Raw genomic sequence first — 18,074 nt, forward strand, 5'->3', positions numbered from 1 at the left:
AGGAGAAGTTTTATGAATGAACCCCCTCCAGATGAGGAATGCAAGGTGCTGTAACAAGTCCCAAGCACTGGATATTTCCAAGAGCCTGTTGTAGCCATGGCTAATCCTAAACTCCTGTTGCAGAGCAATTCTGAGGTACATTGTGCAGATGAAATCACATGAGTGTAAAAGGAGGAGACTTTCATTGCCTGAGCTAAAAGGAGGAGCCACACTTTGGCAATCATACTTGGTTGCATGTTTCCATTTTCCCCTCTGGGAAATTTAAATTAGTCGACTCAAATCCAAGATGTTCAAAATTGGAAAGCTGTTGCTTTTCATTTCACTGATTTAAAGATGCAGGGAAGGGACAAAAATGCTCATGTAACTAGCATGGAAAATCACAAACAATTTTCACCAGCAGCCTATTTGGAAAGCATCCCTTTTTACAGTTCAGAAAGGAGCCCTTCCCAGTTTTTCATGAAGACAGAAAAGAGAATGATGAATCTAATGAGGAGTGAGCTGACAATCTCTGCATTATCCAGTGCCAGATGTTCCTGTCAACAATGAGACACCCACTGAAGCATCTGCCAGATGTAGCAGTCTTTTCCTGATGTTCTTAAAACAGATCTGCTCTGAACTCTGAAGTTGGAAATGCTCTGGTACTTTCCTTGCCTGATCCCATCACTATTTTGAATCTCTGGTAAGTGATGATAATGACTTCACTGTCACCATCATATTTTCTGAAAAATCTCTTTGTTCAGGATTTTCTCCTGGGAAGCTGAGAAGTCTCAGAGAAAAAGGAAAACAATATTATCTCATTTGCTTCTCCTGTGTTTTGCTGCTTTGGAATGTGTTTGGAGATTGTTTATCCACAGGTGATCGTTTCATATGAATTTTTTACACTCTTTGGCCAATCAGTGCCAAGCTGTGTCGGGACTCTGGAAGGAGACATGAGTTTTCATTATTACCTTTTTAGCATTCTGTCTGTATCCTTTCAGTATTCTTTAGTATAGTTTAGTGTAGTATTCTTTTATATAATAGTATCATAAAATAATAAATTAGCCTTCTGAGAACATGGAGTCAGATTCATCATTCCTTCCTTCGTTTGGGAACCCCACAAATACAAGACTTCGGGACCTTTGCTATTCAGCATGAAAAAGCAGGAATTTAGAGGTGGAATCTAAATGATCCAAAAGATTAAAGTGCATGTAATAATTTTTTTTTCACTTTAGTCATTGTCTGTCTCAATTTTAAAAGAATATTAAATAATTCAGATTGATCTTCCATAGGATTTAAGAGTGTGCAGGTCTTTTACACGTGTTAATCAGTAGTTTAAGTAGGTAATTTTTCACTTCTTTTTCAATGATTCCCCATTATGTGTCACAGTGCACATGAGAATAATGGTTTGTGGCATGTAATCAGTGTGATTCATTATACCATCAGCTAAAGCACAAAGTAAACCTCACATGATGCACAGCACTGAATGCCAAGGAATTAAAACTACTACTGCTCTCTGTTTTTCACTGAACAGCATCACCCATTTAAATACTTTATATTTAAATTTGCTGCTGAGCACAGGTACCTGACTGGACAGAGAGAAAAGGAGGTTAATATGTGAGGCTCAGGAGGTGGGTCTTGAACAGAATACCCTGAGGTAAAAATAATATAAAATGCATGAGGAGCAGCCACATTTGCATAAAGGTACTCTTGGAATCGCAAGGAATTGAACTTCAGTTAACAGATCTCAAAACCAGGAATAAAGTATTCCAGAAATAATTAAATAATGCATCAGAAATCTTATGGCATTTAATATGTCTGTTTTCCCCATTCCTTATGAAGGTACCTGACCAATTTTCCCTTCTTGCTCATTGGCATTCCCTTAGTTTTGTGGCCTGTTAGATTTTGCTTTTGCACAGTGCATCAGAGTCAATTCCACTGGCACTGTTGGATGCCCACAATTTCTCTCCAACCAGTCACATAGCCTCATCAATAAGACAGAGGCCAACCTTAACATTGCAAAACAATGAAAATATTTTAGTATTTGAAGCACAGCTTTAGTAGTTTAGCTTTTCAAGTTTAATTCTGGGATGAAGACACCAAAGAAGAGACACATACCTGGGCTTTTGTTTCCTGGGCAGATCCAGCCTGCTGGCAGTAGACTTCAAAGAAATCAGCTACTCCTTCTTCTACCCACAGCAGAGTCACAGAGGTCTGAGTCTTGTTGACAGCAAACAGTGATTTTGGAGGGGCTGGTTCTGGTGTAAGAGAAAAATCTCCTTTCATTAAGCTTATCTTTAAGTTTCCAGACAACTGAGAAAAATGAAAAAATTGAAAGCAATGCCTGATGCCCTGCTATCTTTCATTTCCTTCAGATAAAGCCTCCCAATGTAAATCCTCTCATGATGACAAACTACCCCTGTAAAATGGGAAGATGATGAAGTGTGTTGGTTTTTCTTCTCTATTTAAACCGTTCTCTATTTGGACAGATGGATAATTACTTCACTTCCCTTTTCAGCAGAGCCCTTGTTTGAGGATGATCTGTGGATTCTATTAATAGAACAATGTTAGCAGGAACTCTTTCAGAGAAGATCCACCTGTTAGCAGCACTTTTGGCCTGAGAAGGCTTTTCTTTCAAAAGCCTGACCAGGAGATTATAAAGAAGCAGCTTCCCACAAGCAAAGGTTGCCTAGGTTCCTTTAAGTGCAGCAGAGAAAATATTTAGCCAATTACCAGTTAAAAAAAAACCAACAAAAATAATTGTTTAATTATTTTATGTTTAATCCTGATACTCATCCTGATGACTTTCTATGATGGGTACTGGAAATCCCTAGCTTTCCACACCTCAAGCCTCCTGGGCTCTTCTGCTTTGCCTTCAGAGAATGTAAAATTTGGGCTGTACATTTCTGAGTTGTTCTGCACAGCGTTCAGATCTCCTATTCCGTGGATGTTTAATTAAAGCTGTAATTCTCAAACAATGACTCGATTTTGGGATTCTGACACGCTGCATACAATGATGCACAAGAACATTCTGCATTGATTCTTTTTCCTTTCGCAAATAAATTGTTATCCTCATTCTGGGAGATGCTGTCGCAGGAACCTTGGCACGAGGGACTTGCTCAAGTAGTTATAGACATTTTGGAGACGTATCCGATCCTGAAACAATCAGATCTGTGTTCTGGGGTTGGAGTCTGCCCAAGCCATATTGGCATTATGGAAAGAGTTGGACTTTCACGTGTGTCACGGGGCTTGCAGTGCACACATTGTCCCAGAGCTACGCAGGAAAGTGTCCCTCTCCCATAATTGCACACATATATCTGCTCTTGGACTCAGAAACACATTCCATCCCTCACTCCAGGTAAAAAAATGACTTCAATTAAAATACGAGTTTTGCATTTGGGCAGCGTCCCAAGCAAATCCTCCTTTTGCTTCCAGCAAATGGCTTGATTTTTCTGCAGGTGGAAAGCTGCCAGGATGAAGCAAACATCGTGGAGGGAAGAACATTTGGCAGGAATGCTTAAGTGACTGCCAAGTGCTGAGTCGTCTATCACTTGGAGTCAGTTTCCACTACTGCTAATTACAACTCCCATTGCTCCCCTCAGAAACACAGAGAGGGAAAACCTCTGGCAAAACATCCTCACTTTTGTCTATTCAAAGTTCAAACATCATAAAGGGGAAAAAAAAAAATCAAACTCAATCCAATAAAAAAACACCACACTCAAAGAAGGGATTAATTGAAATGGAATTCATTCCACCTTCTCTTTTGTTAACACTGAAGGGCAAAATATTCACCCAATTTCAGTAAGAGTGCCCATCCACAAGGAAAGAAGAGGAAGATACAGCTGTGCTGCAGGGTGTACAACATGAATAAGGCTTGTGGGTCTGTCTGAAAGATAAAGCTAGCTGGTGTCTTGAAATACCACCCTAAAACATCTGGACAGTGGTAGCAGGGAGAAATACTCACCCCACACATTGACCCACTCAGTGGCTGAGCAAATACACACAAGGAACTGCAAAGCCACGAGGCATGGGGAAAACAGTGGATGTGGTTTGCACAGGGCAAAGAAAACATGGAATTTGCCTGCTTCTTTCAAATATTGCCTTTGGTAAGAAGACCTGCAAGAACTTCAGATTGTTGTGTCTGTACTGTTTGCCTCAGCACAGTAAGAATGCTGGGAAACATAAATGGACAATGGTTGTTTTTTAGACCTCTAATCCCATTAGAAATTATAGGGTCCTTTAAATTCACTTCTCTTGCAGTGACTCATAAAAGGATTATTATTCATGTAGAGAAGATAATCCTCCCTGAAATTACAAACTCTTCCTTACCCACCTTCTCAGTGGAGCTAACTCCTGTAAAAGCAGTTTGGCACATTTGGAAAATTCAGTATTTTAGGTAGCTAGGGCTCAACAACTCCACATACATTCAAAAGAGAACTAAAATTTCTTAAGGTCCAATGGTGCAGTGTCCCATCTTCCTCTCAAGTAAAGAAAGATATTAGGTAGAAAGTTATATTTGAAACTCTTACATTAAGGATCAAACTCTCAAGTTTTCTTTTGTTTCTATGAGTATATTCCATATATTTCTCTCAAAATGAAGCTGGGGTCCACATCCACAAATCTGACTATTTTTATAAAGAGTGCTGTCATTAATTTGTATTTAAGGGTAAGTTTTTGGTGTTGAAAGACTTTGCAGATGTGCAGGGAGAGAAGAGGGGAGGCAGGAAAGCAGACCAAGTGGCAGAGAGGTGTAGAAATAGGCTTGTCAGAAACAGAAAGGTAGAAAGGAAGGTTCTGCTATTTATTGAAAAGTTCATCTGTGAAGCCTGAGTTGCCATCCTCAAACACTACATGTGTTCAAGACCTTAGGCAGACACCTATGAAGTTGGCTTGTTCTCTCAGCAAGGCACTAACGGATTTCCACTCTCCCACTTACAGTCAAATTTTGTCACTCTTGCTCCTCTTGAGCAAAACAATTTTAGGACATTAGCTTCACACACAGGCATGAGACAATCTTCACAGCAAGGTGAGGTGAAAATTACAGCTTTGCAAGAGAAATGGGCTCAGAGGAACAAAACTGAAATAAGGAAGGTGCTGCCAGAGTCACTTTACAGTCAAACGAGTGGGGTGAGTCAATAATGTACAAACAAGCAGTTCTTACCCAATTTCACAAGTTGGGGCATGGACGTGTTGCTGCCTCTTTCAGTGCAAGCAGTCACGGAGAGGTTGTAGATGTCCCCTGGAGGCAAGCTGAGCACTGCAGTCATCACATTGCGCGTTACCTGGGCAATCAAGAGACACCACCTTAAACACGACGCAAACCACACAACTGACTCCTAAAATTGACCTGGTCACTCAAAACACTACTGAGAAATTCCTGTGCACCACAGCAGATGCCTTCTGTGTGCTCCAGACTGGTTACTGTCACTACAGGACACAAAATAACACGACGCGCACACGCAGCCCTCTCAAGGTAAAAGGAGAAATTTTAATTTTTGGCTCCAACATTTACAGATGTCCAAAAGTGACAGTGGATTGGAGAATGTCAGTGCCACCTCTCCGATGACACTGGACAAGCCAAAAGTCCATCAAATTTCTCCTCCTCCATAAAAGAATGCAAAACAATAACTTAATTACATGAAGTGTGTGAGAAAGTTCATTACAACAATGTAAACATCAGAAGGCTTAGAAAAACTTAAAAAAACAGGGCAACAGGTGACATCAACCAGTTCCCACCAACCATGATACCAGATTAGCACAATGCAAAAGAAAAGACAATTTTAGGCTGCACTTTCTGTGTGACCAGTGGAAATGTAAGGAAAAAAGAAATTCTCCCTCACACCACTGAGAGCATCTAGATTTCTCCAGTTGTGCAAAATGCTAAAGAAGCCATGGACTTGAGTCCATTGCAATTTTTAGAGGAATTTAAATCAGGTCAGACACCTCAAAGAAGAGCACACAGGCCATGTGTAAGCAAGCCTTTATGCATCCTACTGACCTGAAAATTAAATCCATCTGGGCAAGGCTAACACCTCTTGGAGACCTGTTAACTTGACAAGAGGTCTCAGGGTCTGACTTCAATCATCTGCAAGTTTGAAACCAGATCCTAAACTGAGCTGAGTCTCAAAAGACTGAGAATAACTTCTTCCTTTTATTTTAGAGTAATCTTCCCATTTCTCCAGAGTCATGGAGAAGGATGCAGAACTGGGAATTGTTTTCAGAGCACTTCTGGACTATATATAAAGAGCCCATCCAGGAATCTCATGCTGGTTTTCAAAGTCACTTAATTCTCAGGCTGAAGCTTTCAGATGGAAGAGAAACTGACAGTTCTGAATAAAGACCAACAGGGCTTTGCACGTAATTTTCATCACTTCTCTAAAAACTGACCAACTTCTGTGGAGACTTGGGAAACACACAGGGAGTAGGAAGAAAAAGTCAGCATCATCTGACAGTGTTACCTATTTATTTCAATAATGCCACAAGAAAAACAACCATATTAGCAATCATAATAAAATCATATAATGATATTACAATATAGTATGAGTTTTAAAGAAAAAAGTTCCTGGAAGTGACTAACAGAGCTTGGGGGAACAGGTGCCCTGATGCCTGCAGGCAGGTACCCAAATTTTATCCATATGAACAGAACCATAAAAGTCAGCTATAAATAGGTAGCTTATTGCAGGATTTTCCTAAAGAATACCCTCTGGGTTCCCTTGTCTTACAAGGAATATAAAGACAAACATTTATAAAGACATCCCTAAAGTTTTTATAAAGTTTTATTTATAGATATTCTATATTGTGGATACCCTCTACTTTTAATATCTTGTTTAATCTAAAATTACATATTCAATTTTGGGTTTCATTTATTTAAACTTTCATATTAAATGTTTATTTTATATTTAATCTACAATTTTTGCATTCAATGAAGTTGGATGGTAAAGAAATCAGATTTTTCTTGAAAGAACAATAAGATTACAGAAAACATGACTTTTTGAAGGAAGAGAAGAGAGGGATATAATTGTGAATATTTTTTTGTTTTGGAATTCAATTGATAGAATATTTTATTTGTAGGACAAAAATTAAAATCTAATTTTATTCCTTGTCTGAAGTAAGGATCCAAATCCTAAAAGCTCCTGCTGCTCAGAAAGGTTATCAATTCTCCTCATCATATAATCAGATTCATGCTGCAACAGGCTGCAGATGGGTGCACTCTTGTAACCACAAGGAATCTGATGAAAGCTAGGATGTTCCACATAAATCCACATGAAAATCAGTGATCACTGGGCACTTCTGCTGAAAATACACTTCCAATTTTCCAAATGTTCGAGAGAATGTACCAAGAGCACAGCTTAGCATCTAGCAATTTTTCTAAGTGAACACACTCTGGGTGAAATCCTCATCCCTTCAATTAATGTAACTCATATTCAAACATAAAATAAAGAAAATAAAGAATTTATGAAGACAAAGTCAGAAAATGGGACATGACAGTACTATAACAAACAAAAAACCTCAGACAGTAGCTTACTCTGTTTATTAATAAACAAAAGTGAAAAATACCATACCTATATTTAAGAATACTCTTTATGTTTTACTGTCTGACGCTGAGAAGTTTTTAAGCTCTTTTAAAATTACATAAATTATCAACACCTTCACTGGATTGCTACAGAAACACTTTGTCCACTGACTGTTTTGAGAACTCAAGTCTTTCAAAGTGATCTAACACTGGGATGTAACTTTTACTGGCTTCCACCAAACTTGCTGGAACTTAGTAATCAAAGTTACATAACTAAGTTACATATAGAATATATAATATTATATATAAAATATATAATACAATATATTAAATATATATCTAATATAAAAATATATATACATTATATATATGTATAGTTGTTAACTCAGAAAAACTTTGACAACTCTGATAACTACATAACATATAACATAAGACATATGACATATAATATATACTATATAAAACATATAATGTATAATGTATAATATATGACATAATATATAATACATAACATATAATATATAATACAAAGCTATCAGAGTTGTCCAAGTTTTACTGAATTAACAACTCAGGAAAACAAACCAAGTAAACAAAAGCCTACCAAAAAAAAAAGAAAAAAAGAAAGAAAAAAGAGGAAAAAAATCCTCAAAGAAATGAACACCACCCACTTTCCACACTGGTACTTACACTCTTCTTGATTTTTTTCTTTCCTTCTGCAACGACCATCCAGTGCAGCATCCTGGAATGAGAAAGGTCAGGGCCATCTCCTCCATAGGTCCAGGTGACGTACAGGAGGTGGTTGTAATATTCCACAGAGGTAATTTTGGGTGCCACTGGTGCTGAAGGAAGAAGGCAAGTGTGTTACAGACAGGGTTTAACACAGCTGATTAGCAAATCCAGTGATAAACTTGTGCCAAGGGATGCTGTCAGGAGGAGAATATCACAAAGCTAGCAGGAAAGCATCCTTAAAACGATTTGAGCACCGGCTGAAATATATGAAAACCATTGTTTAACCTGGGAGATAATCAGAATGAAAATACACTTCTTTTTGCAATCTTTCAGTTTAAAAAAAATTACGGCAGATAAAAAAATTTTTTTGAGTCTCATTTCTAAGCCAAATTCAAGTCAAAAGCCTCAGATGTTGCTTCATTGTGTCACTGAATTGAAAAGAAATAATAAATTGTTACATTGATAGGTTTTGTACAGGAAAAAAAATACGTTTCACTGAGCTTGCATCTTTCTAGGAGGAAAAGCCCAAACCCTGCAGATTTCCAAAGAACAACTTTTGCATGAGAAGTTATGACCACCCTTGTTCTCTGGGTGGAAGGGAGGGAAAAAGGGCCCCATCACAGCCCTGTTAGGAGGGATTTTTATGCTCTGGAGCTGCCAGCAAGTCCTAGGCTCTCTCTACAGCCCACATAACATAGAGACACCCCTGCTGGAAAGGACCTTAAAGAATGAGACCAATCCTTAACCCAGCACTGCCACATCCACCTCTGAACCAGGTCCCTCAGCTCCACATCCACATGGACTTTAAACTGGGACTCGGTCATCCTCCCTTGCTGGCTCTCTCATCAGCTGTGACCTCCAGAAAGACAGCAACCTCCAGAACAACCCTAAAACCTCCAAAATAACACTAAAATTGGGGTTTCAGACAAAGATTCCCTCTCAGAGGGAAGTGCCTCTCCATTAACTGGAGAGGGAGCACAGCTCACCCTGATTGCCTGATTCAAAGGTGCAGGAGCCCAGAGAAGAGTTAAATTAATAGTGTGTGGAGACACAAAAGTGAAAATCTCAATCAGGGAAAATCTCAGTCAGTGAAGACCTCAACCAATCCTTAACCCAGCACTGCCACATCTACCACCAAACCATGTCCCTCAGCTCCACATCCACATGCTCTTCCAACAACCCCAGGAACTGGGACTCAGCCACCTTCCCCAGCTGCTCTCTCATCAGCTGTGACCTCCAGAAAGACAGCAACCTCCAGAACAACCCTAAAACCTCCAAAATAACACTAAAATTGGGGTTTCAGACAAAGATTCCCTCTCAGAGGGAGGTGCCTCTCCATTAACTGGAGAGGGAGCACAGCTCACCCTGATTGCCTGATTCAAAGGTGAAGGAGTCCAGAGAAGAGTTAAATTTATAGTGAGTGGAGACCCAAAAGTGAAAATCTCAATCAGTGAAGATCTCAACCCCCTCCCAAGGAGATATGAGTAGGATAATTTGGATACTACAGGGGAATTTTGAGGAGCACAGTGGGGAAAATGGTGTGAACGGCCTGGTCTTCCTCTGCTGCTGTGTCTAGTGTGTTTGTGCCAGGGCAGGTGACAGGAGCTCAGCCCTGGGTGCCAGGGAATGCAGGATGGAGATCAGATCTCTTGGAAAGGGCCACAAGATGTCACTGCTGCTTTCACAAAGGCTCCTTCCACTTTGGCACTGAGACTTCACTGAAGCAATCGCTGAGGAAGGCAGCAAAAGCAATGCATAGACAATTTAGGGCCCTTTAGAAAGGTTTAGTAAGACTATTCTCCAGAATTAATCTTGAAAATATCATTTTATGCTGCTGAGGAGATTTAGTATAAAATCCTTGTAGCAGTGTTTTTAATTTTTAAAGTTCCCAGCCCATCCCTGTGCATCCTTGCAGTTTTAGGCCATGAATCTCATACACAAATAATTATTTCCCCCTGCACCTTTTTATTGATGGTATGCTTTCATGGCAGTGAATTTCCAGGATATGTCAAATGGGACCAAGGGCCAGGCCTGGTGTGACCCAGCACAAGGTTCTGGGGAGCACAGGGAGGCTGTGGGAAGTCACACCTTGATGTTGACCTGGACCAGTGTGACATCTGGAAGAACCCATGGGACCAACAGGCAGCCAGCAGCACCCAGAGTCTATCTTTCTTTCTCACTCATTCTGCTTCTCCAAAGATAACAGCATCCTCACTGCAAAAAGCAAATGCTGGTGGCCCAAAGAGCCTTTGCCTGTGGTTGTTTTAAATCCAGCTGTTTACAGCAGGTGGCATTAAAAACTCATTAGTCACCACAGCAACCCTGACAGTGCCACCATCCCTGCCTGAGTAAAACAGGAGCTGGGAGGACAAATGCTGCTTCTGATAAGTCTCTTGGATCCCCCAAATCTCCTCTCTGTAGCTGTGGGAGAGAGCTCCCTCTCATCACCCCAGTCCTGAGCTCAGCACAGCCCCAGCCTCCCCAGGAGCAGTGGGATCCTGCTTTAGGGAATGTCTGCTCTGAGCTCCCTGCAAGCTCCATCCTCAAACTCCCAGCTGAGCTTCTGCTCTGTTTCTGAAACTCAAGCTCATGCTCCAGGTGTGGAGCTTGGCTCTCCAGTTATACACAGAAGAGCTGACAGATGGTGCACTGCCAAGCCTACAAAACTTCCCCTCCAGTATTTTTAAAATACAGGGTCTTTTTGGCATTTTGGGGTTTTTTTTCTGTTTGTTTGTTCTTTTTAATTCCTGTCAACCTGTGCAGGGGAGGTGGAATTGTTCAAAATGGTGCAGAAAGGGACCAAGTGCTCCATAAAACCATCTGCTCCCTCTCTGGGAGGGAAGAGGCTGAGAAAGAACTCTCAGTCCCCTGGTGGCTTAAAGCTGTGAAAAGGCAGCACCTACTGGGGACAAACTTTTCAAACCTGCAGAAATGACAAACTGGCAAGCCTCACAAGCCAGCCTGGCTGCAGCTCCTGGGCAAAGCTGAAAAGATTACAAGTAATAAGGCAATCAGAGGACAGGAGTGCATTTAATGCTCACATTCAGCGCTGACCATCTATTGGTAAGTGCTTCCAATTTGACCAAATCAGCTTTCTTTGTCAGGGCTCTTCACTTAAAATCACAGTGTGATTTTAATGCCTCATTGCTATTCAACATTTTCATCAATACCCTGAAAGGAAAAGCAGGGCTGATGAACCATGCAAGGAGCATGGAACTGGCAGAGGAGAGCAGGACTTGGACAGGGCTGAGCTTGGAAATATTGCCCCCTGTGCTGGGCCTGCTCAAAAAAAGTGAATTTCAAAGTGCCAGGTCTGTTGGAAAAATAGCATGTAGACAACAAATGATCAATTCTGTTGGGAGCCTTAAAATAGAAGTAAATCAACACAGACCTCCAGTGTGATGATGCAGGAAATGCAATCATTTAGAGGCACACACAGAGGAGAGCTTTGAATAGGGAGATGATTGTGCCTCTATAGGAATATTCAGCAGGTTGATATTACACTTTTGGTTTTTATGTACTTTAGCAAAGACAGTAAAAATTAGAGAGGCAGAGTGGGGGAAAAAACTAACATGGGAAAACACCTAAAAGTGAGAGAACCTGAAGAGATCAATGGAAGCAATTTATTAACAGAAAAAAACCAAACTAAATTCTGTATAGAGACTAAAAGAAAAAGGGTTTGTATCTCTTCAATCAGTAAGATAAAAGTGTAACAAATATTTTGGACTGGATATCAAAAACAAAAAAATTCAGATCAGAAACAGGGGGTATAAACCATTGAGAATAAGAGAAATTAACCATTGATACAACATTCCAGTTGGATATTTTCACTGAAGACCAGATGACCTTCTCTGAGAGAGGTTTTGCCAATCACAAATGGATGATATTTAGAGGCTCATCCATTTCTGATTTTGTCTGCATCTGCTGGTTAAGCAGTTGATAAATTTTTCATTTAGGAGCAGTAGCAATCTTTCCTGTCATCACACAGAGATCCAGATTGGTACTGGTGCCAGATTACCTTTTGAAGACCCTTGATCTCCCTCATTTCTGCTGCAGGTTTCTAGAGATACAATACTGAAGTGAGTGTCCCACTGGAACACTTTCACTCTAAAATGCTGGACCTTGTACCCAAATCAGTTGGAAAAGACATTTTTTCCCTCATACAGCAACCAACCAGCTGGAAAATTGCTTCCTTACAGTGCTGCAGAAAAGCTGATTGATGCCAAAGGACAAGGAATATCCCTGGAGACCCTTCAGGAGGCTCCAGCTCTGATACACTGGAGGAGTGCCAGAATTTGTCAGCAGAGTAACCTGGATCAGGTATCTCAGCATGGGAGGGTTTCAGTGGAGCCACAGCTTTAAATGCTGCTGGCTTTTCTCTCATGGCTCTCTGGGGCACAGGCTTTGGGTAAATCATCATTGAAAATTGGTCTTATTCAGTAAATTTTTCAGGTGCATTCTCTGACTCTCAGCAAACAGAAAATCTGGGACTGGGCTAGTGTCTGCTTTGGAGTGAGTGGCTGGGACATTACACCCTGATTTTCCTTCTCATTTGATTCCTAAAGATGGAAGAGCAAGTATACTTCATTGCATCTCACAGTAAAACTGATTTATTTACTGCTTCCAGTCACCTCAACTTCAGCAAGGTGAATTAAACAGTGACACTTAAAAGCAAAATGATCAGTGAAGAACTCTGATTTTGGCCTGACCATAATGTGCGCATGGCAAGGTGCTAACAGGGCCTCTCTCTTGCTGCTCCCTCTGTGGCTGATCTGTTGGGCATATTGAAAACCCAAATCCAAAGAATCTGCCAAGAGATGCCAGAGTGTGTTAAATCCATGGCTGGTCCCAAGTGGAAGAGGGAAATCCCTGGGGTTATGTCAGCTCACTCATCTCAGTGCTGCTCTGACATGGGAGGGTGATGAAGGAGGAAAAAACACTTGGAAATATTGCAGATAAATGAAAAAGTGTTTGATAATATTAAGAAACATATGAATTCAGGTTTACTAATTTAGCTATTAACTTCTCCATATGTCAAATGTATGGTGTGGTAAAAGTGGAACAGGACTCTAGCCCTTAATGGAGCCATGCACTCAGCTGATGGAGGACTGCAACAGAGCAGTCAAGTACCATGCTGGGCATAGGAAAAATTCATTTATATGTTCATTTAAAGCAGTCCTCAGAGACCTAAAAACAGAAAAATAGAAAACCAAATACCAAAACAAACCAAACAGAAAGAAAACCAAAAAATCAAAACCAAAAAACCAAAACCAAAATGAGCAAAAACAACTCGCAAAAAACAAACCAAAACAAAAAAAAAAAACCCCAACCAACCAAACAGCAACAACAAAAAATTAAAAAAAAAAAACCCAAAAAACCAAACAAAAAAAAAAATCCAAAAAACTTAAATGAGAAATATCCTAACTTGCAAATATCTGTAGGTAGAAACACAGCACCCAGGTCAGTGCCTCTGCCCCCAGGAGCACTCCCCCAGAGTTTTCAGCTGCCTGGTTACCTGTTATGAAGCTGATGGTGGAGCTGTCACAGCAGCTCAGCTCTGGGTCCCCCCAGGTGACCATGGTGACACGGAAATTGTAGTACCAAGCAGGCAGCAGGTTGGCTATTCTCTGTAAAGGGACAAAACACAAAGAGCAGCTCAGGAGAGAACTCACCAGTGTGAGGCAGACTTCTGAAACACAACAGTATTTATAAGCCTAGTGCCCACACTCATTGTTCTGAGCTCCCATTCCTTCCTTCAGTGGAAATTGTCACTGTCATATTTTCTGAAAAATCCCTTTGCCAGGATTTCTTCTCCTGAGAAGCCTCAGAGAAAAATGAAAACAATCATTATCTGATTGCTTCTCCTGTGTTTGTGCTGCTTTGGAATGTGGTTTGGAGATTGTTTATCCAACATGTGAATTGTTTTAACTTAATGGTCAATCACACCCAAGCTGTGTCGAGGCTCTGGAGAGAATCATGAGTTTTTCATTAGTGTCTTGTTAAGCCTTCTGTAAGTATCCTTTCTCTAGTATAGTTTAGTACAGCATTATTTATTATAATATTATTATTAAATCACGGACATTATTATAATAGTAATAATTATTATAATAATATATAATATATAATATATATATAATTATTTATTATAATATCATAAAATAATAAATTAGCCTTCTAAGACCATGGAGTCAGATTCATCATTCCTACCCATGACATGGGACCCCAAAAATACCACAGGAAATCTCTGAAATTTGGCCTTTCAATTTACTAAAAATTCAGTGCAGGGGGAGCAAACACAGCTGTGATGGCTCTACTGCTCATCCACATCCACTTGGTCAAAGGTTCTGTCCACCACAGGAATCTCAAAGGATTTTTTCCAGGGTGGTAAGAACCATTCACAGAGAGCAATCTTCCATCACAATTCCAGTGTGATGAAGGCGAAATATTTAACTGGAAAATGTAGGTGTTTCTAGTTTGATTAAATGGAGTTTGAGGATAAATTAGAATCTATGTTTTTGTCTCTGATATTGTCACTTTAAGAGATTTTTTTTTTCCAATTTTCCACATGTATTTCACTTTCTATTATCATTTATTATAAATGGAATAGGAACGAAACATAAATGACTTATGAGACATAAATTATATATGTAAATATAAATGAGATATAAATAAAGTATAAAAAGCAATATGTTTTATATTATAGTATTGCATGTAATATTTAACTTAAAACTCTAATTCTTCCACTGACAGTACAGGACATTTAAGACATTGATGTTTAGATGAAAAGCCTCTTGATATTTTTAAAATTCAAAAAATTCAAAAGGAAATTGAAAATAATGACACTGTAGAAAATAATGACACTGTAGAAATTGCTGTTTTCACAGATCTCTGTTGTTTGCAGTGGCCTTTTTTCTCCAGATACTACAAAACAGTGCAAATATAGGTGGTGGGATCTGTTCTTTTCATGATTTTTGGAAGAAGTTGCTTCCATCCATCCTTGAAGATGATTGGACTTCTGACATGCCCCTGGTGTCATATTGGAAACACCAACATCACTCTGGCAATTTTCATGTGCAGAGCACAAAATGAATGAAGCAACCAAACAGAGTGAAAAGACAAATCCAGTTCCAAAGGTTCTTATCAAATGTTAACGCTACAGGAAATAACGCTTGATTATTTCGTGCTGCTGGAGACATTGATTTTTGAATCTTCTCATTGTTGCTTCAGAATACAGCACTCAGAGGTGTCAGCAGGGATCAGTGGGATTCTGGAACGCCTCTGGAGAACCCAAACAAAAGTTCACCAGTCCCTACCTGTACATTAAATGCCACAACAGAATAACAGGGAAACATTCTTTCCTAATTCAGGATAAGTCTTTAAAATTATCCCTGAAGAAATGCTCACTCTAGCTGTGATACAGCACTGTTGCATTTCAGATTGAAATCCAGACAAAGCAATTCCAACTTGGCTTCCCTGAGCAGGATTTGCAACAGTAAGGGACAACATCACCGCCTTTCCTAATGAACCACATTAACTCTGCATGATAGCTTTATTTCTTGGATCACTTAGATCACTCAGCTATTAATCTATTTGTGCTGAGTCATGATTACAAGATATTAATTACCAGTTTGGTAAGTTATTTTGTTTTTAATTTCCCTGGAGATTTACGTGTTAGATTTATAGTCACATACCCAATTACAGTAAAGCTGCTGGAGCCAAAATGACTCCACAAATGGTATTATGCAAATCAATTACAGTAAATCACTGTGGCTCTCACCGGCAGCAGAAGTTATTGCTACCTTTTTTGCATACTCATAACTTTCTTGAACAACTAATTTCAGCCGGAATTGCTTTGTGTCTTGCACTACAGCGAAGTCTGAATAAAATCTTTTCACATTCTCCAGGAAAAAATGGAAAAGAGGAAGAAAATTTCACTTTATATCTGCAAGGGCACCTATGAATATATGTGTGTGTTCTTATAGAGATCAGTGTTCATCTAGTAACAATTCTGGCCTAAGATTTGGCAGCTCCAGAAACACAAAGGCTTTTTTTTCCACAAAAACCAGAGCTAAGCCTTCCACATGGCACACTGAGACCAGCCTGCAAGCTCCAAATCCATACTATCAATATTAATTATGTAGATAAGCCTTTGCACTGCACCCCCGAGGAGATGATGGAACTTTTAAAGCCTTGACTGACAAACTGACCCACAAACTGAAGCTGCCTCTGGACTTGCTGAACAACAACCAAAAAACCAGGCTAAACTCCTGTCTCATTGCTCTGCTTGAAATTTAGCATGGTTCAGCTGGCAGTGCCTTACTTTAGAACAGAAAATGCCTCCAGCACCCTTGGCCCTTTTCTTTGCTTTGCTGAGTGCCAGGCTTAAAGGCATATATATACATATGAATGGAAAAAAGGCTGGGAAAAAAAAGTCACAAGGTTTCAGGGCCACACAGGCATGGGAAAGCAAGGCAGGAATGGTCACTGTACCACTGAGGCAGTCAAGGAGACAGTTGCTGCTATTTCATAGTAGGTTGTCCACTCCGAGGTCATGGTCGAGGGGTTGAAGTAAAACATTTCTACCACGTATTTCCTGAACACCCCCAGGAAAGGTCTGTTCCAGCTCAGAACCACAGCAGTAGGTCCCAAAGGGTAAAGTGTCAGATCCTTTATTCCAGTGGGCACTATAAAGCAGAAATTATGGTTAGTAACGTGCATGTGTTATCAGCTGCAATTTACTTTAAAATTATACCTTTCCTTAATCAAGTTCTACCTATTTCTGATTTTCTCATTACTTTAATCCCCAAGAAATTCCTGGTCACAAGCAGTTGAATACCATTTTTTAAGCATTTCTTCTCCAGTTTAAAACTACTTTTTCAAAAGTGCTACAGACCACTTTGTGTTGGCTGCTTAGCTTGAGATAAAGCACACATCTTGCTTTTTCATAAATGGAGGGTTCTATTCTACTTTGAAAATCAGGATGCTCAGGAGATATTTCAAGATGCTCAAAACCAAAAGCATCAAAAGCCAGAGCACTGTAAGAAAGGAAAGTTTTCATCTCCAGCCCTGCTTCCCTGGGGAACCCAAAGGTTCTGTCATGCGCTGCTATTCTTGCCTCACAGACAGTGACACCAAGAAAGAGTCAAGTGATTTGAAGAATGTCACGTTAAGGGTCAACTTTTGCAGCCTGGGTGGTCTGGAAAATGATTATTCTCCATGATTTTACTGAGGCTACTTAAATAAGGACTTAGAGCTAACATTTGCCAGGGCTGCAGAGCCCCAGCTATTGCACACCGGGTCAGAACCCAGACCAGCACCCATGGCTGCCTTTACCTTTATAAACCATTTACCACATCTTTGCTTTGCTTCTTCTGAACTGCTGGTACTCACCCTGTGAAAATGAGCCTTAGGATAACAAGGGGAGAATGGAATACTTTTTAAAGTGCATTTTATTTTATTTGAGTTTCATTCGTCATTAGCCACCACTGGTAAGTTCACAGGACAATTTGTTTTTCAGTTCTGTTATTTTAGTATCATATTCAATAAACTGTTATGAAATGAAAACTCACACAGATGTTGTTTTACTGCATAAAAACAGCCTCTTTAGAATATGAAAGTTATGAAATGTTCTATTTAGAAACTCATTGCCATTCTCAGTTTTGTAAGAAACTTTCATGGTTGTAAGGCCATAAAAAAGCAGAGAAAAGGAAGGAACTTATTTATTTTGGGTATACATGATTTTACTTTTGCAAATTTGCAGATTTTTGAATTACAGTGAGAAAAGATCAAAAGAGTTTGTGATAGAAATTTTAACATTAAAGTATATATAAATATTTACATACTATTTTTTCCTTTT

The 18,074-nt window shown here is 39.6% G+C and overlaps 1 protein-coding gene across 2 annotated transcripts in view; it reads right to left on the reverse strand.

Moving 5' to 3' along the window:
- PTPRO (protein tyrosine phosphatase receptor type O) overlaps positions 1-18,074 on the reverse strand; it is a 140,124-nt gene that overhangs the window by 26,576 nt on the left and 95,474 nt on the right. For both annotated transcript variants that reach the window (XM_054282170.1, XM_054282171.1), the window contains exons 9-13: positions 16,709-16,902; positions 13,734-13,845; positions 8,177-8,328; positions 5,138-5,258; positions 2,095-2,234 (exon numbers count right to left, since the gene is read on the reverse strand). In XM_054282170.1, the coding sequence (XP_054138145.1) occupies positions 2,095-2,234; positions 5,138-5,258; positions 8,177-8,328; positions 13,734-13,845; positions 16,709-16,902 (719 nt within the window). The remainder of the gene's footprint in view (positions 1-2,094; positions 2,235-5,137; positions 5,259-8,176; positions 8,329-13,733; positions 13,846-16,708; positions 16,903-18,074) is intronic.

The sequence above is a fragment of the Melozone crissalis genome, unplaced genomic scaffold (assembly GCF_028551555.1).
Source record: "Melozone crissalis strain CALT ecotype California unplaced genomic scaffold, PUWL_Pcris_2 ptg000033l_1, whole genome shotgun sequence".
NCBI classification, from domain to species: domain Eukaryota; kingdom Metazoa; phylum Chordata; class Aves; order Passeriformes; family Passerellidae; genus Melozone; species Melozone crissalis.